Source organism: Corella eumyota, chromosome 4 (genome assembly GCF_963082875.1).
Source record: "Corella eumyota chromosome 4, kaCorEumy4.1, whole genome shotgun sequence".
Lineage (NCBI taxonomy): Eukaryota > Metazoa > Chordata > Ascidiacea > Phlebobranchia > Corellidae > Corella > Corella eumyota.
This window is the reverse complement of record NC_137493.1, coordinates 4,264,875-4,286,266: the sequence shown is the minus strand read 5'-3', so window position 1 is coordinate 4,286,266 and position 21,392 is coordinate 4,264,875. Positions and strand designations below refer to the sequence as shown.

Genomic DNA, 21,392 nt, shown 5'->3' with positions numbered 1-21,392 from the left:
TAGTTAATGATTAAAACTATTGCGCAACACTGGGTAAGAGTTTAAGATTATACGAACCGTTGCTAAATGAGCAAACGATCTATGTTAAGAGTTACTGGGTAATTTTTTTTACCACGGTTAAATTCATTTTGCAAGTCATTGCCTTATTTGCTGTTCTTTTTTAACGCATCAACTAACTCGTACATTTGCTTGACCCCATTTTAGGTTAAAGTTAATTAACCCTGTTTTTGCAATTTTTTTGCAAACTATTTTTAAACAAACTTTTGTTCAAACTAACTTTTACCTTTTAACATTTTTTTTAACATTTAAATTATAATTAACTTTGACAAGATAAGCCAATATTTTGTCTTATATATTGGTAAAGTTTAAAAAATTGCCTTGTCAGCATACGTATGTGATTAAATTTCCTAAGATAATGACATTTTAAAAAGATGAGAAATGTTATTCCAGCAACAATTAACGATTATGAAACACATTACACGTTTTCCCCATTTATAATTTTTAACAATGAAAAGAATGCGCAATTTTCGGCGATGGTGCAATATCAAAATACCCCATTTCCAAATTCAAACAACAATCTCCCGGCGGATGACGAAATTTCAAACAAGACAAGTTGTTGACTGTGATGTCACAATGCAAACACGTGATACTATTTCCGATAGCACGTTTAGTTAATTTGCACATTATCTATATTTAAACTTTACTGTAGATAATTACTTGTGGCTATAACGAAATACTTGCATAAGTGCATAGTGATTAAAATATGTTTTTTAATGGGAAAACATACATTACACAACATGTTTGCTTCTAGTGACATTGGACTAATAAATTTTTTGCTTAATAAGCTATTAAAGCCTAACGAGAAATTGATCTAATAAATAAGTAAGCTAATCAAAAAAAAACTATAACAAATTGGTTTGAATAGGAATTCTAAAATAAGTATAATTGATCTAACTAATAATTGTTCTATGAAAAAAAAATATAAAATCGATTTTTAAGCGGTTGCTAAATTGCTTTCATCAGTTGACTCCAATGAGATTTGTTCGTTTGTACTTCTAAAAAAAGATTTCTAATTTATGTTTAGTTAAAAAAAACTCATTTTAAAAATGGGAATGAAAATTTTTTAAATCTTTTGGTACCTTAAACAAAAAAATAAAGTTTAATAAATTTTTTAGAAGAAAAATACTCAAATAATATTTTTTTAAATATACTAAATACAAAACCTTCTTTTTAGCATGCTTTTTGGTAGAAACCACAAATTAATATTTGCTTTGAAAAATTTTTCGGTCTCGTCAAATGTCATTAACAATTCTTTTCCCTTTGTTTCTGGATAGCAATAAGCAATACATGCGGCTATTAAAGACACCCCGCCAAAAATCGCCTAAATTTAAAGTTAATTAAAATATGATATTACTTAATTGAGATTTTTTTTCAATTTTGTTAAGTAGTTTCTGTCTTTAAAGCAAATGTATATATATGTATATGTACATATTAACAATTTACTAATGCTTTAAAGTTCAATAATTCTTAACTGATGCATAAACTTTGACCACAAATCAAACAAAAATTTGCAAGCTAGTCTTCTAAAATATCCCGCGTTATCAACAAACCAAAAGTTCAAAATTGTTTTTTTTATAAAAATATGGTCAAAAAACAGGAGAATAAATACCTGGGTTACACCGGGTAAGGTGTATTGTAACTGAAGGGTGAAGGGCACAACAATACTTCCTATTCGTGCAGCCATTGAGGCAAGACCCAAAGCTGTGTTTCTAAACAACAATTGACATTTTCAAGTAAAGTTTTTTTGAAATTAAATCTAACAAAAAAAACAGGAAACAGATTTTACCTTCCAGCAGTTGGAAACATTTGACCGGTGTGAAGGTAGAGTGTTGCAAACGCAGCGCTAGAACCAAATCGACCGACCATAGCAAGTACTACGCCAAATTTTTCAGCAACTAAATTCAAACAAAAGTGACGTCACATACAATTATAATTGTTTAGCCGATTTTTCTTAGTAAATATAACAAAACGGTTAGCTGATAATATTTGCATTTTTTACATTTCCAATTATGTTTTGCAATGCTTATATATTTGTTTGGTAAAAAATCAAGTATTAACGTTTAACAAGTTATGTATTATCACATAAAAATGTATCTGAAATTGACATTTTTACCATTTTATGCCAGCATGTACCTGGATCGGTCCCAGCAAATACAATAAGTGTCGTAGATACAAAAATTGAAACACAAGCTACAAGCAGGCTTGAAGTCAACATGATTCGACATCCAAATTTCTGGATTAAGGGAATCAGCAAAATTGCAGAGAAAAACTCCATAACGCCACCTAACGCGTGGTTAAGATATATATTGCCAGCTAGCGCGCCGCTGTTTAGCGAAAGACCATAGTAGACCAAACTAGAAAATATGTAAATTTAAAACTTTTATCTTAGGGCGATACAATATATATATGAAATGCTTAAGACGGTAGACTATAAAGCTAATGAAGTTAAACCAAAAACCAAAATACCTTGTGGACATCCAGACATACATGTTTGTAACAGTGACCAACCTAGTGTAGGGCCTTATAAGCAGGCCTTTAAACAAACTTGATTTGGCAGTTACCTTGAAAGTAATATGTTTAAGCACACCTTATGTTTAATTAATATAAAAATTATATTTTTTAATAAGCTTTAAATTTAAAAGCAGTAGAGATTTCAAAAGTTGACCTTTTTTTATTGTAATGTGTCTTTAGTATGTGTTTGTTACCTTTTCTTTTTGAGTTAATGCCAATGAATTAACGTTTAAATCATCTCGCTTAACTTTTGCGTTGTTCCGTTTTGCCATTAACACCAACGTCTCCGTGGCTTCTTTATATTTTTGCTTAGAAACTAACCACCTAATAAAAAAAAATATTTTGCTTTTTTTTTTAAATATAATTATAAATTTTTTTATGTGTTAGAAATGGCTTACCTTGGTGATTTTGGAATTAAAAACAAAGCTACAACAAAGAACATGAAGAAAGATGTTGCAAAAACGATCTCCAATTGCCGCCAGCTTCTCCAGAAATAGGCAAGTAATGACATTATTATTAACCCAATGCCATACATATAACCATAACCTACACCCACCCAAGTGCGACTCTTGTTGGGCGATATTTCCAGAACTAAATTTAAAAAGTAATGTAAAGTTAAATGCCTATTTCTAATAGTTTAAAAAATGTGTTATGCGTTTATTGTCTTTAAAGGGCCTTTTAATTTTTCCTTAATTTATTAATTTTATTAATTTTTGTTAAAATTTAATACTTGCCATAAACAACTGCAGCAAGAGATGCAGGTTTAAACAATATTGGAAGAAAAAACCTAAGTACTGTAAACACAGTATAATTCGGGGAAAATGCGATAGCCAGTCCGCAAGCAAAAGCCAAGAGCGACGAAACTTGTATTATAAAAATTCGTCCATACCTAAAAAGTACAAAAACATTTCATAGGGATATTACACTTTAAATTACATTGTACTTACAAGTCTGAAAAAATTCCGCCAAAAAACGATCCAACGAAAACACCTCCGTAAAAAACAGCAGTTGAAAGAGATTTTAAAGTCAGCTTGTCACAAACCAAATTAAACTAAAAAAATAATTTCAATATTTAAACAAAGGTGGTTTTTGCTGGACAAGTGGAAAGAGCTCCTTCTGTGAAAGAATGTATCTTTTCACTTACGGGATGGAGGAATCAGCGTCAAGGTAAAGTGGGAAAGGGTAAGCAAGTTGTTAAGGGGCTGAAATAGGGAGACGGGTTGGGTAAGAGAAAAAGGTAGGTGGATGGGGTATAAGAAATTGGGGTAGGCGCGGATGGGTGAAAGGAAAGGGTAGTTATTTTATTAATAACTGCAAGTTTGCGCTAAAAAACTATTTTTTAAATATTTTTCTTTTAATTTAAAAGTCCAACTCAACTGCGATTTGATGAGAAAGGATTGTTTTATTTAAATTTTAACATTAACGGTTTTCGATAACTTTAGTTACATTGCATTTAATTTTACTAATTAAAGTAAACAGAGTCAATGTATTGTGTAAAAAAAATCTTACTCGTATACTTACATATAAAAATAACATAACTCAACTTTACCTCAGTTGCAACTGTATTTTTAAATATACTTTGGTCGAAGTAAAACCCATTTTGACACGAAGTTGTTGTGTTTAAAATTAACTGATTTTCTACCAAACATTGCTCGGTTACGTTCCCGCCACAATCTGTCAAATTGTTGTAATTGAACTGTAGGCAGCGGTCGTGTCCCTGCAAATTAATGACAATTATATAAAGTAAACGACGACGCTCTAGTATTTCCGTTAGTGACACCCACGAGAAAAATAAAAACATTTATCTTACTCTGTGTTAGTCTTCTTTTACTTAGCCTAACGATTGCATAACATTTCTCAAAAGTTTCTGAGTTATGTAACTAATAAAATAAGACATACTTGGCAAGTGTGGCATGACAACACGTTCCGGTTCAATAAGTAATCTGAACCCGACATGCAACATGCAAATGGTAATTACTAGGGATGGGCCAATTAAATCCGAGTCCGAGTACTCGGCCCGAGTATTAAGAATATTTTAATACTCGTGCTCGTCGAGTATTTTTTAGTACTCGGACGCTGAGTAATAATTTGTCATTTAAGATCGTATACGAATTACTAAACATAAAAAACACGAGTTTTGCCTTCTTCTAATAAATTATAATCTACTCTCAATTATATTACGTTATTTAAGCAACGATTGCGCAACAAATACACTTTTTACATAGTAAAATTTTACGCATAATAAGTTTGAGACTTTTACATTTTCGTTTGGACTTTAAATGATATTGCTATCAGCGGTAAGTAGTTTTGCTAACGTTAAACACTTTATAATCCATAAATACGTGTTTTTTAGCAAATTTAGCCGTTTTAAAATTATGCGGGAAAGATTCTCGTGAAAAGTTATATACGTTTAAATGACGTCATAACCGAGTACTCGGACTCGGCCGAGTATCGCGACAAAATACTCGGGCTCGTCGAATCCGAGTAATTTGGATTTCAGCCCATCCCTAGTAATTACCTTGTTAATTGAGTTCCATGGAATAAATATTTGGTTGATTTCTAATTCTGTCAATGTGTTGTTTTGGTTGTTGTCTATATCAGGTATGTTGCATCGAGATTCTGGCAAAGCGGCTGTAAGGCAAACGTTAACAATGTTAATTGGGAGTGACTTATTTAAAAAGGCAAAAATGTTGCGCATATTGAATTTAGATTTAAAAAAAGAACTGACGTACTTACTTATGAAAACTGAAGCCGTTTGCATAAAAGAAACTGGAAATGAAACAGCTAACGTTAGTAAAATAAGAAAAACTTGATATCTTCCGTTTCCATAAACATCTTCAATTAGTTCTTCAAGAGATCTCATTTAATTTTTTTTGAAATAAAACTAAAACAAAACCTAAGATGCTGGTAGATGCTGTTTTTTGAATACTTTATTAAAAAACATTAATTATGGCCTAGACCTAACGTTTGCCTAATAGGCTTAAAGCTTCTTATTTGTTAAAAACTAGTTTGCTTTTTGCAATTAATGGGCTACTATTTAGACACATTTGCATTTAATAGGTTACTACTGAGTCATCTATGTTTATGAATATACAACAAATAATCATAGTATGTGCTGTTTCGACCTGACTATGAAGTGTAACTAAAACAAAATAAGCGAATGATATCATACATTGCAGTTAATATAAGTAGTGAAAGTTCCTGATCAGAAAACCAGCATTCATTAAATAATTGTTTATTTGTTGATATGTTTTTTAATATCCAGTATAAAATTGCGTTTAATGATACCATAAATACGGGTTTTTGCAAGTAGGAAATACGTTCAATATTTCAAAACAAACATAGTGCTTATCAGGTTACTAATCAGGTACTAAATAAATTAATCTTTTGAAATAATATATGATCTAGCTTTGCATTATTAATTGGCTAAATGTGTGAATATGTAACCGTACTCTACCTATTACTCTACCTATTGCATTAGTTCAAACATACAAAACTGACTGACTCAATTATTGGCCTGTGACCAATTGTTATATAGTCACACTATATAACTCTATCAACTTTGCTGTAATTTTTACAAGTCAGTCAGAGTACAAATGTAAACTTCCTGCCAACAAACACAAACATCAGCTTTTACGAAATCATGACTTGACTGAAAATAAACCTAAACATTATTACTCGAAAAATAATGCACTCTAAAATAATCATAAATTAGCCAAACCGTTAAAATCTAGCTCAATTTTTTTGTTTGAACGGTATATAGTTATAACTTGCTTTTTTAAGCTATCGCGGCCTGAGGTTTTTTCGGCTCCAAGCGGTGAAACTGCCTTTTGTAAAACTGTATGCCAATGTATACCTTATGCTAATTTCCTTGGCCGTAAATCATGCTTTAGGAACAGTATGTTTTGTTGTTAAAATATTAAGGATGTGTAGTACTTTATGTGTACAATACAATATCAATATTAAATGAATTTAGAGTTTAAAAAGGTCGCCTGGCTTAGTGCAAGGTTCAATGGTTTTGTGTTACATTGTAATTGACCCAAATTGCGATGAACGTTTTAAGCAAATTCCTGCATTATTTATTACGCTGCGCATTTACTCCAACGAAACAAAGGAAGGCACATTTATCAAAGACAAATTATGCATAAGTTTACTTTTTGTCGCGTGCACTTTTGTGCAGTTTAACAGTTTGACCAAGATAAGAGATTGTTGAAAGTTTAAAAAAACACAACATATATCGAGAGAGCGAATTCCGAAAACAAACCAAACTTGATGGTATTTTGAGGTTAAATTTAACAACTCTGAACCTTCAGAAGTAAATCAAAATATATATTTTAGTAAGTTAGACAGAAGTTAAATATGGGATCGGGTAGCTCAAAAGTTAAAAAGATAAAGCCATCGAAAAAAGACGATGCAACAAATTTAGAAAACCAGACTACCAAAAAATCAAAAGCTGAAAACAACAACAACGCTACGAACCAGGCGAACCATTCAAACACCAGCGAAGAGTGGTTAGGACCTGGAATGGTTATGGAAAACAAGCCAAGATCGACTGTGACATCAGAAGCGTTAATTTTAGGGAAGAAAAAGCTCAAGAAAAGAAGTTCACCTCACTTTAACAATAACTGCAACAATAAAATACAAAGTAATTAACTTTAAGAATGAATAAATATAAATGACCTTTAAAGTTAAATTAAAAAATAATATTTTTTATATTTTATTTGAAAGGTAAACAGTCAACGTTGCCTACTCCTAAACCACGATCCAGCACTAATCCCTCTCCTTCAAACAAAGAATCAGAACCAATATCTTGCTGGAATGAATTGAAAGTAAATATAATTAAACTGCCTAAATCTAGTTTAGAATTAAAATTGTCTAACTTTAAATGAATAAGGTTTATTTTATGCTTAAATAAATAATTTTGTTTAGAACATCAATGAAATTACAAAATTAGAAACCGATTTTGTTAAAACAACTCCAGACTTGTCCGAAAGTACAATCCACGATGCCCAAGAAAGCATAAAAGAAATCTTTTCAAACCACCAACTTATTTCTAATCTCGATTTTATCCTAAAGTCGAACAAACAACCTTTACCGGCACCAAGATTTTCAAAAAGTCGAAGAGCTAGAAAGTCAGCGGGCAAAAGTTTATTCCGCGCATGCGCACTAAACGAGGATGACGTCACAAGGCAACTACAATTGCCAACAACCAAAAGTGATATGAAGTATATCATATTTAGGTATACAGATGAGGAAATTGAACTAATGCAAGAAATTGAGGAAACGTACGGAAATAATTTAATGAAATAGGTTTATTAAATATTGGTTGTAGAGGTTTGCAAATTATATAAATCTGTAAAAAAAGGGGTTAGGCCAAAAAAGGCCTACATATACATTTCTTTTTTTTTTTTCTATTTCTGTGGTACTTCAAGAATAGCAAAGTATTTTACTTTTGTAAAGATTTATAAAAAAAACTACTATAGAAAAGTCCTATAATTTCTGTACGATTTAGTTGTTGTGGCAATTACTTTAAAATTATTTTTTGTAAATAAATTCTTAAAAATTAGACAAAAATGTTAAACTTTTTAAAGTGATATTAACCTACTGTTTTATTTATAAAAAAATGCATACCCCACGATGAATTCATGGTCAACAACAACATTCTTTAATAATTAATAAATAGCGCTCACACTTAAGCGGCTTTGGAAAATGATCGACTTTAGGTATTTTAACACGAACGTTAACGATGCTGATAAATAATGAAAATCAATGCGCGAAAACCAATTAACTTTTTTGTCAGGTGTTACTTTAATTTTTAAAGGCGCAGATTGGCAATTTAAGCTGAAATTAACTAACTTTTTGTGTTGTATTCTATCACACTAAAAAATGCAAACTATACTCTATTAAAATAGTGTAAAAGGGGATTTATTTAAATTGCTTATTTAAATCGGTAGCTTTATTAAGTACCGTTATATTTTAAACTTAATAAACTTAGTGATATTTTAACGTTAAATTAATTAAACATCTAATTTGATTGTTTGCTAAATATATTATACTGTGAAAAAATAAATTAAAAAAAAAACACAACGTAAAAATTTAAGTACTTTTACCAGCAAATTAATCAAAAAACAAATTAATTCACTCAAAAAAAACTAAAGTTTTATTAAAAATTTGTGTTTAATTAAATTAATTTCTACATAAACCTATTATTTTGCCGGGGATAAACTTATAAGTACATGTTACGTGAACCGTATCTGAGACAATCGCCGATTGATGAAATATTTTTTTATTTATTTATTTTAACAAACCGGATAACTTGATTGGTTTTAAAATTGGCAAAACAGGAAATTTTTAATAGAAATTTGGTAAGTTTTTAAAACATAAATCCTAGTACAACTTTGAAGAAGGGTTTTTGTGGTCTGTTATTGGTAAAATCAGACTATTTAACCAGTTAACTTATAAGCTTGTTCGCTTTGGTTGTCTGCTTGTAGAGTTAGGATTTGTTTTATTTTTTTGCGTCCAAAAGCTGGCTTTTTTGTTAACCAGTTCGGTCACCCTACATATCCAGCGAGTATTAAAGAGGGTACTAAAATGTCAAATCCTAGTAGTTGCACTTGGGGTTTTTTTGGGATTTTTGGTAAAATTACAGCAAAATAATTCAGCGTCCTAGAAAACAAAACGTTTATTACCCTCACAAAACCTAGGAAGGTTAAACATTTACTGTCAGCGTCATCAGTTTAATTTTTTACGGTTGTTTTTTTTAGTTGAACAATTACCAGTTTCGGCATTTTTTATTTTATAATTCTGTAATTGTAATTTTTAGACCGCTGTTTGTCATTACATATAAAGCTAAGTGTGAATGTGTTAAAATGCTTTAAATTTTAATTGACAGTTAAAGCTAAGTTTGATTTTAAATGTGTTAAAATGCTTTAAATTTTAATTCCAAAATTGTATTTACAAGAATAGGTTTGTAAGTTAATATGATTTTTGTGTTTAAAAAGTTTTATTGAACAGTTGAATTACAATCAAATGGAGAAATATAAAATTGTTAATGAAATTGGGAAGGGAAGCTTTGGAACAGTGTTTCAAGCAGTCAATAATATTTCAAAAGAAGAAGTTGCAATTAAAAAGGTATAACTTCATTACATTAATAAGATTATCACAGATTTTAAAAACTTAATTTGTGAATGCTACTTTACTGTGCTTTGCTACCTTTTTCTTCTTTTTTTTAAATTTACATTAAGTTTTGTAATTTCTTTATATCTATATTAAAGCAGAGAATTATGTATAGGCCTTTACAGTAACAAGATCTTGTTATTACAATAGGACATTAACACGCTATAGCTTTTTTGTTACAGAAAAACTACTATATATATAAGAGATTGCCATGGGTTTGGTGGAAGTAATTTTTTTGTAATCCGCAAACTTTTAAATATTTAGGTTCCATGTGATGCCCCAGAAAATATTGAGCTAGCTTTACAGGAATTTCAGACCCTGTCATGTTTACAAAAACACTTAAATGTGATCCGATTTGAAGAATGTTCACTTCAACACAAGGGTGAAATTAGGTTGATGTCTCATGGTGATAAGACCTCAAAAGGTTATCTCTATTTGGTGGAAATGTCCATTAAAGGTAAACATTTTTTATATAAGCTTAAAATTAAAAATTTTGTTTAACTTGATTTAAATTATATTTTTTAAAGTTTTATAAATAATTTATAGTTTGTATGTTGTTGGTAATTTATAGTCTAACTCTTTTATTTAATGAAGTGGTGTTTGTGTGAATTTACATTTAGTTTTTTATAGTCTATAAAATGTCATTTTACAAATTGTTGATACCCTTATATCTTATGTGCAAATTTTTATGTATTAAAACTTTGTCAAAACAAGGGGCTGAAATGGTAATATACTATAAATAAGTACAGTACAACATATTTTTTGTTGATACAGGGCTTTAAAATAAGTTTGTTTTTCCTGTGTAACAGTAGTTTACATTTTATTAGCATAGGTAATAATCAACAGAAATAACATTCAATAAATAAACATTTAAAGTTTTATCAAATTGCAAATTTTTTATTTATTTTTGAATTAGGCAAATCTTAACGGTTTAAAAAATCAATAAACTATAACTTAGCCTAAGGAAATCACCAAAAAAATATGGGACAATTTAAATCAAACCTAATACACTTTTACTTATCATAATTTTAGGTGAATGTGTACACAAAAAAGGAAGTTATCATTTATGGTTCGTAATGGAATATTGTGATGGAGGGGATATGAATGATTATATATTATCGAGGTTGCCTATTCCTGAACTCAATGCTTCTTTTATGAACCAACTTGCTGATGGGATTGCATTTTTGCATGAAAATAACGTAGTTCACAGGTTAGCAAAAGTTAAAATTTAGTTTTGGCAAAAATATAAAAAGTAGGTAGCTTATATATTTTATTTTGGGACAAAATATTTAAACCTTTTGTTTTAAGTGTTAAAAAAAGACTTTACATATATATTATTGGAACTTTGTTGCTTATAGCGATACATATTTTCCAATGTTTAATTCTAAGGCATACAAAGTAAATAAAACTATCATATGGAAATATTAGTAAATAATTGCAACCATATTAGGCAATTAGAAGACCGACTCTAGGACAACCAGTAATTATTATCTAAGTTTAACTTTATTTATTTTTTTTAATATTAGTAAAAGGTTTTAATTTCAAATTAATTTATTTTGTTAATAAATTTCACTTTTTTAATTATGACAGAGATTTAAAACCTGAAAATATATTAATCAAAAAACGAGGAAAATGCGGTAAAAATCAAGAGAACATTCCAGTTTTAAAAATTGCTGATTTTGGATTATCCAAGGTACAAGACCAAGTTTATTTTTATTTGTAAATTCTTTTACTATTTTATAGCCTATAGCAATATCTACACCCTTTAAAACTACTGTAAAATTGTATTGGAAGTATTTAATTACCATTGTCTATAGAACAAAATTTATATACCTTTTTTTAATTTTTTTATTAAGAGTATATAGTTTGCTTATGCAAAAGCTTTAAGTATATTGGTGAATATATAAAATCTATATTTTAAAAAATTGACATTATTAAACTTAATGTCTGTTAATCTTTAATTTTAATAACAGATTAATTTTACACGAGTTAATTTAAACTGATGTTTGTTTAATAATAAATCCATACTAATCTTGTTTCATTATTTAAACTTAATATTACATTGGCAATTATTCCGTTATTGAATTAATATAATTTCAAAACATAAGTATTTATAAACAAAAAAAACTATAACACAGCTATTATTTGCACTATAAACCTGTTAAAAAGAAATATTTCAATATAGGCCTATCATTTACTTATTCAATGGAAATGCAGCTTTTGACTGTGTAACATTTTTTTTCTTTACTAGTTTTTAAATACCATTACCATTTAGTAATTGATAAAAAAATTTGGAGTCTAAATTCCCTATTTTAATTTAAAAAAAAACAGTTTCGATTCTTGTTTTTTTTGGATCCTGGATTTGTTTTTAAATTATTTCTAACATTTTGCTGATACTTTTCAGGTTTGTCAATCCAAAGATGAAGCAAACAAAGAATCAAGTGTGAATAATTGCTGGTTGTCATCAGCTTGTGGCTCCGATTTTTTTATGGCACCAGAAGTTTTCGAAGGGCGATATACTGCTAAGGCTGACGTTTTTGCATTAGGTAACAAATATAATCCTGGAAATTTATTATTGTGTTAGGTGTATGGTAAGGTTCAAGGACATTAGTTAACATTTTTAACCACTTTTTGTCACCAAAAGAATTTAAATATAGTGCTGTGATGTTATCGAAAACTATTTATTTGAATTCATTTAATTCAAGACCATATGCTCAAAAAAATTATTTAACCAACAAAAAAAAGTTTTGTTATTTCCTTATATCCGGACCTTTATCTAAAAATGCTCTTAAATTTAAAAACAATGTTTTCAGTGAAATGTCCTTACAACATGGTTTTTAGTAATATAGGTAGATACCATTTGTTTAAAGCTGTTTTTATAAAGTGTTTTTGTCGATATTTATAATGTATATATAGTTGTTTATTTTATTGTGGATTATTCATTTCTTTTTTGATAGGACCAAATTGTTCAATTTAGTCATACAAAGTCCAGCCAAATTTGTTCGATAATCTCTTGATTCAAATTTTTTTTAATTTTAGGAATAATATTTTGGTCAATCATGGACCGAGTAACTTTCATCGATGCTGATACAAAAAAAGTTTTACTTGGAACATACATTCGCCGGGGTGCAGATGTTTTACCTGTGGGTGAAGCACTACTCGACAACCCCAAACTTGATTTAAACCAGGTTTTAACCGAGTCATCTCTTAAAAAAGCCACATGGGTGAAACCGGGTAAAAAAATCCCCACTTCCAGAACTTGTGTTGCTGCTAATAAACCTAAGCTTAGGTAAGTCAGACTTCATTAATATAAATAATGTCTACTATACAATAGATTCTAAGACATTTTATGTTATTGATTTTTTTTATGTTTGTAGACAACTTATTGCTGAAATGATTCAACCAAATTGTGATCTGAGACCTTCTTCTAAAGAACTTTTCGCAAAACTAGTAAAAGTCTTACATCATTCAGCAAGGTAAATCCTTTACAGTAAAAAACAAAAAAATTGTTATGCCATTTTAAAATTTCTGTATTTTAAAGTAAGGGCAATTGTATTTTGTTGTTTGTATATCATATTAAACAACTATAAATTGTTTTCTAACGATTTTATATTTGTGTAGAAAAATCACTACAGAAGTTTTAAACAACAGAGTCAAACCTCCCACCGAGGTTTTAGAAAAATCTCCAAAAATTCATAAAATGAACCCCCGAAAAGAAATTAGAAAAGAAATAAAGCTGACCGGAGACACCAAACTGGTTGACCCAACACCCGACACTGTACAAGAAAAAATAGAACCCCCAGTTCGTGTTTCAAATCGCTTGGCACTTAAAAGAATTGCAAGATCTCAACTTTTGAACGCCAAATTAAATCCGTCCTCCAAAACCACTAGTTCAAATGAAATCGTTAAAAATGTGCCAAAATCTTGCGCTAAAGTGACTTTTAATGTCAGAAAAGTCACCAGGGCCCATGGTAAACTTAAGAAAACCATCATCAAGACTTTAAAAACAATTAAACCTGAGTCTAAGGTTAAAAAAGCTAAAAACACTGATGTTTCAGCGAATAGTGATATCAAGAAAACTTGTGCTTCGCCTAAAGCAACCGGCGCAGAAGCATCGTCAAAAATAGATGTAGTACATCTAACAAGAAGTCAAACTATGGACAATAACACAAACAACATTGCGGTTAAAAAACGCTGGAAATCGTTCGAAAATGTCAACAAGTTATCTCCGACAAAAACATCAAAGTCACCTAATAAGGAAGTTCGTAGACCCCACATACCCCTTTCTATAAACGCTGGCAGGGGAAAAGAAATAGCCCCCAAGAAGAAGAAATCACAATATTCAAGGAAATTGTCATTGCTTGGGAATAAAGATGAAGACAAAGTGATCGACTACACCCCTCCACCTATAAATCGGGTGACGCTGTCACTTAAACAACAAATAAATGATTCACAATCACAAGAAATACTAAAACCAGCTCCAAAATCAAATATTCCAACAGCCACAAAATTAAATGAAATTAATTGCAGAAAACCTGCAAAGTTAAGAATAAAATCAACAAACTTAAAAAGTGATTCTGTTGACAACAAAGTTAACTCCAGCCCAGAACTTCAGCGGAAATTAAAAGTAAATGAACGATCTCAATCTGTTAAACGAAAACCTACAACCAGTCCTGCCAACCAACCATTACCAAAAAGACCAAAAGTGGTACCACCACTACAGTTTTTTTATGGTAATGAACGACGGCATAGTAGTAATGATAGAGTTCAGTTTTACACCAATTATTCTCCACCAAATACCTTGTCAGCACAAAATACCATTCTTTATCAAAATGGTACTTTTGTGCAACCAACGCAGCAAACTGGTGTTTCTGGTGGTTTCCCTTACCCTGTAATTTTTCCATCTTTTAACCAACCCAGTTATTATCTCTCCCATGCTAACCCCCTCTCCTTAAATTACCCCTTTACCAGAAGAACCCTATCCCATGATCTACCCAACCATTTGACCAATTTTACCCAACCAACTTACCAGGCCCGCAATATAGTTGCAAGCCCTTGACAAAAAATTATAAATGTTTTTCAACATTTTTTTTGGTTTCGGCAAAAAAATAAAAAAGTATTTGTTATTCAGCATCGTTTAAAACAATTTCTGTGCAAATAGGTTGTACAAAAAGTTTTGGTTTAAAAAAATTAAACTTTTGTAGCAAGTACAGTTTGTAGTTTAAATTATTCTTTTAAGCGAAATTAAAAAAAAGCAACCTACTTGAATTTTAATAATTTTTACTTAATCACTGTGTAGTCTTAAAGGGTGTAAATGAGTTGTTGTAATTGAATGATCTAGTGTGCTAATGTGTTATATTGTCTGATATTAAGCATACCAAACCATTTCAATTTTATGCTTATCTACGTGAATTGTACATTTGAAAGCTTGAATGAAATGCAAAGTTGTTTTCTTACGTTTTTTTATGCTGTATTCATCTGAATGTAAAAGTTATGTTAAGTTTTTCCTATAACTGCAAATTATATTCTGTTTTTTTTTCTTATATAATTTAAATAAAACTTGATGCAAAAAATGGTTTTCAAATTGTATTCAATTTTAATAAAACTTAAAAAAGCAGTAAGTAAACAATTTCAAAATACACGAAACCAATTTTTAAGATACCTCACATCTTAAGCAATGATAATATAACGTTATAAATTTGGCAAAATAAAATAAAAGAAATTTATTTTTAAAAAGAATATTAAACGCAGAAATTTTAAAGGGTGTAAAGCAGAAAAATAAAAAAAGCAAAAACTTAAGAAAAAAAAAACAAAGCCAGATGGGACTATAGGTTGACGTCATTCATCTTACTAAGACAATAAAAATATTTGGCACAATATTTCTTTTACTTATTAGCTAAAAAAATTTTTTTCTTTCAGCTTTACGCATACATATAATATACGTTGGTAAAAACTCACTACAAAACCTTGAAAATTTAAAATTCGGTCTCGTTATTGGACTTCCGTGAAGTTTAAGTAGTCTTTAATGGGTTCGGGTAAACTTAGTTTATTTGCATCGGAGAGTTTTAAGGATTCCCGAATTTTTAGGCGACACAAATGCTCCAATGAATTCGGTTCATCTAAATAAAAAAGACACAAGTTAAAAAATATAAAATTTACGTTTCCTAAAAAGGAAAATCGTAAAACCCATTATTATAATTGGATTTGTGCTTGGAATATATACAGGATTTTCAACATAATATAAAACATTTAAATATTTTTCTTTTTTTAGCGATATTTGTAAAAGAGCTTAAAAATAAATTAACTTACCCAATAATAACTTAATTTCTTCCCATTCTTCGGAACCCCTTACTGCTTGTAAAATCTTATTACAAAGCTTTACATTCTTTGTAAATTGTAAAAGAAGTAAAATTGTTGACCCACACCATGCTATATGAGTTGTCTCCGTTAAAATATGGCAAAACTGTAAAAATGGCAAAAAAAAATATAAATACAAAATTCTTTAGTAAAAAGTAGAAATACGGCCTAAATTTATAGTCAATTATCCTATAATGTTCTTACAATATTTTTTCCTGGTCAAAAACCTTAAGAATTAGTCTTACGTTTCGTTTTTTGACACTTTCGTCGAAACTGTCGTGATCTTGGTCTCCTATTTCACATTTTAAACATTTTGTGACGTCACAACCAGCTAAGAGAATTTGCTTCAGCATCCTGTCGAATGTAAAAACGTATCACACTTAAACTATATTGATTTAAAATGTAAAACAAAAGTAAAATACAAAACTTTTTTATTACCTGAAATCTCTTAGTCCAAAGGCGATCGTCGCAGGAAAATTTGTTTCATTTTCGCTAAAACAAGCGTTAACGTCGGCACCATAGGATAACAATAACTCAGTCATTTCGTATTGACTGTGACTGATTGCCACCAATAAAGGCTAAAAATTAAATAACAGTTAAAAAACATAAAAACCATAATATATTTTTTTCAAAAAAAAAATGTTTTCTGGTTTTTAAATAAAGATGTAGATTTTTTTAATTTTTTTAATGGTTTGAAAGTTTAAGTTTGTAGAGTAAAGTATTTTTAAGTTATATGCAAACGCCGATTTAGGGAGTAAATAGCGTAACTTTGATGGGACTTGAACCTATAACCTTTTGTCCGTAAACAAATTTTTTCATCGAACGACAATTTTTAAAATCTTCGTTTTTGTTAGAAAAGTTACGAACGCCCTAAAGTTTTTAATAAACTAAAGAAATGTATCCATTTTACTTTGACGTAATCCAACTCAGTGTCAGCTCCAGCCTGCAAAAGAAGTTCAGTGGCATCCTCCGAATCGTTGTAAACAGCAAAAAACAAAGCTGTCTGACGTCTGTCACTGTAAAATTTTTAAAACAAATAATTTCAAGAAATAAATATGCGCAATTCAAAAAGTAAATAATATAAATTTGTTATTTCAAAATAGTTTTTAATATTAGAACATCCTTAATTTTAATTTTTTTGGGGGGGAGGGGCGTTTTTATTCAACTTACCGATATGTAATCTTATCTTTTTCCAGTTTAACGTTGACGTCATATCCTCTGTTAATTAACATTTCCAGTATGGCCACGTGATCGCCCTTCGCGGCTGAGTGAACAGGACTCATTCCGCAGCTTTGCGCTTCGTTGATATTTGTGACGTCGAGTAGACGTTCAACAATCCTAAATAAAGTTTATTTTTTTAGATTTATTTATTTTCGATGTGGTAAGATCGACTTTACAACCTAAACATAGAGTAACATTTGTTACCCCGACCATGATTTGAGTTGCCTTTGGCAGTTTGGAATATTATAAATTATAGTTGCCCAAAAATTAAGCTGCTGATTAAATGTTGGCTCAGCAGGAATTTATACCGTTTATAGCACCTTACTCAAGGATGCTACTGCATGAGAGCAGTTGGGATTGAACCTACGACTTCATATATTGATGTTTGTGATAAAAAATGTTAACATAACATTAATAATGCTTGCTTAAAGTGATTTTAACTATTTATGAATTAAAACCAGTAGAATTAGTAGACACAACATGTACTTAAAACTTTGTTGTAGTAAATGGCTGTAGCACAAAACTTACTCTGTACACCCTCGGTAAGATGCTATATGAATCGGGTATAAACCTTCACAGTTAACCAAGTGAGGGTTGGCTCCGTGATCCAATAATGTGGCGACGCACAGAGCATGACCTTCCTTGCATGCCTCGTACAGTGGTGATGCGCTACGACTTTTTGCACACAAGTTCGGATCACCGCCTAAAAAAATTAGTCGTTTTAAAAAGCAAGGTGCTTAACTTACGTATTCAAAAATTAGGATACCTAAAAAAGCAAAGTAAAATTTTGGTAATTAAATCTAAGATTTACACGTCTACGCTAACATTTGTAGTTGCCCCCTTAAGTTTTGAAATTAAAAACAATTGTCAAACCTGCGCGAAGTAGCATTTGAAGACACTCATTTCGACCGCAAGCGGCGCTCGTAAACACTGGACTTATCCCGAAAGTATCTCGGATGTTAGGGTTTCCACCATGATTTAGCAAAACTTGAAGCACTTGAAAATGACCCTATAAAAAAGACATTTATAGTTTACTAAAACTGAAAAATAATACAACATTTAACGATATAACGTAAGGGTTCTGTTAAACAAAGAAATGTATACCCTGTAAACAGCCTCATGTAGTACAGTCCAGCCTCTGTTTAATGGTTTGTTGACTTTTGCACCAGCTTTAACCAGTGCCAAAACCATTTCTTTGTTGTCGTTATCAACAGCAGCCATTAATGGTGTTTCTAAACTATTTTTCTCCAAGTTAGGATCAGCCTACAAAAATGTATTAAGAGTTTGGTAAATTTAAAGTAAGGACATTTAAACAAATGACATTTAAACAAGTATGACTAATCATTATTGATTGATTTTAACTTTACTTTTCATGGTTGCATTTTAAAAATATTAGGTGTTCTTTAAGTTTTTAACTACTAAATTATTTATAAAATGCAACAATGATAAACTAAGCATTTGTGTCTCAAAAACGGGTTTAAATTTAATTATTAATCTTTAAATTTAACCCCAATCCACGTCCTATGTTTATAAACAGACCCCGTTTTGTAAGAGTTGCTTCAAAGCTCGAACTTTTGAGTTGATGGCTGCCAGATACAGGGGGGTTTCCCCGTTTGTGTTTACGGAATTAACAAGATCAGGAAATGAGCTTAATAAGAAAATAAAGTTATTTTTATATATTTATCTTTAATTTAAAAAAGTCTACTTCACGACGTAAACACAGAGTAACATTTGTTACCCTGACCTAGTCTGAAGTTGACTTTAGCAATTTGGAATATTATAGAGACTATAATTGCCCCATAACTAAGCTGCTTGTTAAGTGTAAGCTTAAACCGTAAATAGCGCCTTACTTAAGGGCAGGCACTACAATATGAGAGCAGTGGGGATCGAGTACAGGACTTCGTGTAAAGCATCCAAGTGTTCTGACCAATACACAACACTGCCGGATTTTTAAAACTTTATTGCATTTCTCCATTAAATTGTACCTTTTACATTTTTATGTCTTACTTGAGCAAAGCCTCCAAACAAAAATGATGCCCCTTTCTCACAGCGGCATGAATTGGTGACGTCACCCGTCCCCATGACGACACTAGACACTTTATATACTCTCTGTTTCTGTAGAGTAAAGCATCTTTTACTTCGCAGCAGTCCGTTAAAAACGTTGGACGAGGTCTAAAAATAAATTCGTTTTGTTAGATTAAAAACTTGTTTAAATATCTAAACACCGCAAAACTTATACACCTCTAGCGTTGATTTTAAGGAAAATTTCCTTAAAATTGTTTTGAGAAGGCCAATTCTTAAAAAAAAGTTTTTTTTATCAACTTACGGACTTCCGTTGCCGATCGACATTGATCTTCGAAGAATCATTTGGGGTGAATCGTCACTGCGGGACACCCCCTCTCTGGATATTTCCTGCAACATTGTCATTATTAAAGATTGGCCTTTCCACCCTTTTTAGTAGGCCTTTAGTTGTTACGTTAGCTTATTTCACAAAACTACATATAAAAAAGGAAAAACAATTTGTTGTTAACTACTTTTGTTTAATTTGAAATAAAATTTTTACTAACTGTGGTTTTCGATCTTGTATAAGGCACTGCAATGGCACTACTGGATTGCTGCCCTCTACTGCTTGTTGTCGGTTGTATTATTTTAGGTTCTGTGTCACTATTTTCTATTTTTCCTTCTTCTTCATGTTCTTCACTGACGTCGCCTTTATTTTCTTGATCACTGTTTTCTCTTTCTTCGTCTTCTTCTTCATTGTCTTCGAAATCACTCTCACCCAAAACAAAATCATCTTCTGTTGACTCTTCGGCTTCATTCTCTCTCAAATCACTTTCTTCTAAATTAAAATCTTCTTCTCTCATATGCTCTTCTTCTACATTATCAGCATCCTCTCTCGTACCAACATGATTTGTTTCTTGCAAACTCTGATATATTGCAATTCGCAATTGTCGATCCTCTTCTTCCGTGCTTAACGGAAAAAAGTGAATGTCGAATTCCTCATCCATGTTTTTTTTTTTTTCAAGTATTTTATTTTTTTTAAATTAGTTTTTATATTTTAAAGAACGCGCTACAACACATATAAATTATGTTAGAACTTTAATCCCATGAAGTAGCAATAATCTTGCTGTTGCTGTCATCGCTATATACAGATCATAGTCATTTAGTTTACAAAAAACCTAATGTAGTCTAAGGCTTGGTTGCATAACTAATTTAACTTAACTGTGGTTTTTGCAAATTTAATGCCATATCTACTTCTAGTCTTGCAAATGCTTAATGTAATAAACCAAATCTTTAATTATTTTTTACATTTTTTCGTTGCAAAACTGCGGGCTATCCCACGTTAGCGTACAAATCTAACACTTCAAGTCTCTCACTATTAGTTTTAAAAGTTTAGACAAAGACTGTGTGAACTGAATGCTAGACGATCTATATATATCTGCGCATGCAGCTTGTTTATTAAATCTAACTGCTGATAGGCTAAAAATCAGCTGGGAGAGAAAATATACTTGCTAAGACAGACGTAAATATTATTAAGTAATTTAAATCACACGGTATTATTCTCTATGGAATATTACATGTTTAAATGATATTGCGTAATAAATTAATCGTAAACAGCATGACTATTATTTTGCAAGTAAGACCTTATGATGCAATACATAAACTTTAACAAAAAATAAAAATTACATGATATAATATTATCTCAATTATTTAAAATATGCGTAACAAATTGGAACAATTTGTTCCATTAAGGGCGTGGCGTTATATTTTTCTATAAATTTTATTAAGCATAATTTTAGCGAATTGTCTCAATGATTTATAAAGGCTTTGGCTTAATATTTTTTGTAAAATAACAACACAAGAGTCCAAAAGCAGTAGGCTACTAATTTCATTTACCTTTAGCAATATATAACTTTAAGGTACGGGCATTTTGATATGTTTGGATGTGACATTTAGATGTAGCAAAATTTATCTAAGTTTAAATATTGCATTTTTAAATGCCCGCTAATAAAACTTTTAAAATTTAATATTATTTTAATTAAGTGCTTTTATTATATTACATTTCA

At 30.4% G+C, this 21,392-nt stretch overlaps 3 protein-coding genes across 4 annotated transcripts; 1 reads left to right on the top strand and 2 right to left on the bottom strand.

Moving 5' to 3' along the window:
• Positions 1–816: 816 nt before the first annotated feature.
• Positions 817–5,481, bottom strand: LOC145750662 (solute carrier family 22 member 6-like). Its single transcript, XM_082566739.1, has 13 exons — positions 5,308–5,481; positions 5,090–5,202; positions 4,121–4,288; positions 3,519–3,622; positions 3,306–3,460; positions 2,970–3,162; positions 2,766–2,895; positions 2,527–2,621; positions 2,194–2,414; positions 1,847–1,955; positions 1,670–1,769; positions 1,224–1,381; positions 817–1,055 (listed from the first exon to the last, which is right to left on the bottom strand). The coding sequence occupies exons 1-13, from the start codon at positions 5,432–5,434 to the stop codon at positions 995–997; spliced, it is 1,734 nt and encodes a 577-aa protein (XP_082422865.1). The 5' UTR covers positions 5,435–5,481; the 3' UTR covers positions 817–994.
• Positions 5,482–9,544: 4,063 nt separating this feature from the next.
• On the top strand, positions 9,545–15,325 carry LOC145750110 (uncharacterized). The gene is made up of 8 exons (XM_082566055.1): positions 9,545–9,702; positions 10,012–10,204; positions 10,780–10,957; positions 11,338–11,440; positions 12,152–12,293; positions 12,787–13,036; positions 13,125–13,223; positions 13,369–15,325. Exons 1-8 carry the CDS (start codon positions 9,601–9,603, stop codon positions 14,804–14,806), a joined length of 2,505 nt encoding a protein of 834 aa, XP_082422181.1. The 5' UTR covers positions 9,545–9,600; the 3' UTR covers positions 14,807–15,325.
• Positions 15,326–15,453: 128 nt separating this feature from the next.
• On the bottom strand, positions 15,454–20,574 carry LOC145750386 (uncharacterized). Of its 2 annotated transcripts, XM_082566412.1 has the most exons (13): positions 19,893–20,574; positions 19,652–19,737; positions 19,333–19,497; positions 18,865–18,973; positions 18,430–18,588; positions 18,199–18,334; positions 17,854–18,028; positions 17,275–17,442; positions 17,015–17,120; positions 16,543–16,682; positions 16,350–16,458; positions 16,057–16,210; positions 15,454–15,866 (listed from the first exon to the last, which is right to left on the bottom strand). In XM_082566412.1, exons 1-13 carry the CDS (start codon positions 20,331–20,333, stop codon positions 15,739–15,741), a joined length of 2,076 nt encoding a protein of 691 aa, XP_082422538.1. In that variant the 5' UTR covers positions 20,334–20,574; the 3' UTR covers positions 15,454–15,738. The 2 variants fall into 2 exon arrangements, with proteins under 2 accessions (XP_082422538.1, XP_082422539.1); XM_082566413.1 differs by lacking the exons at positions 15,454–15,866; positions 16,057–16,210 and having other exon boundaries at positions 16,410–16,448.
• Positions 20,575–21,392: the final 818 nt, after the last annotated feature.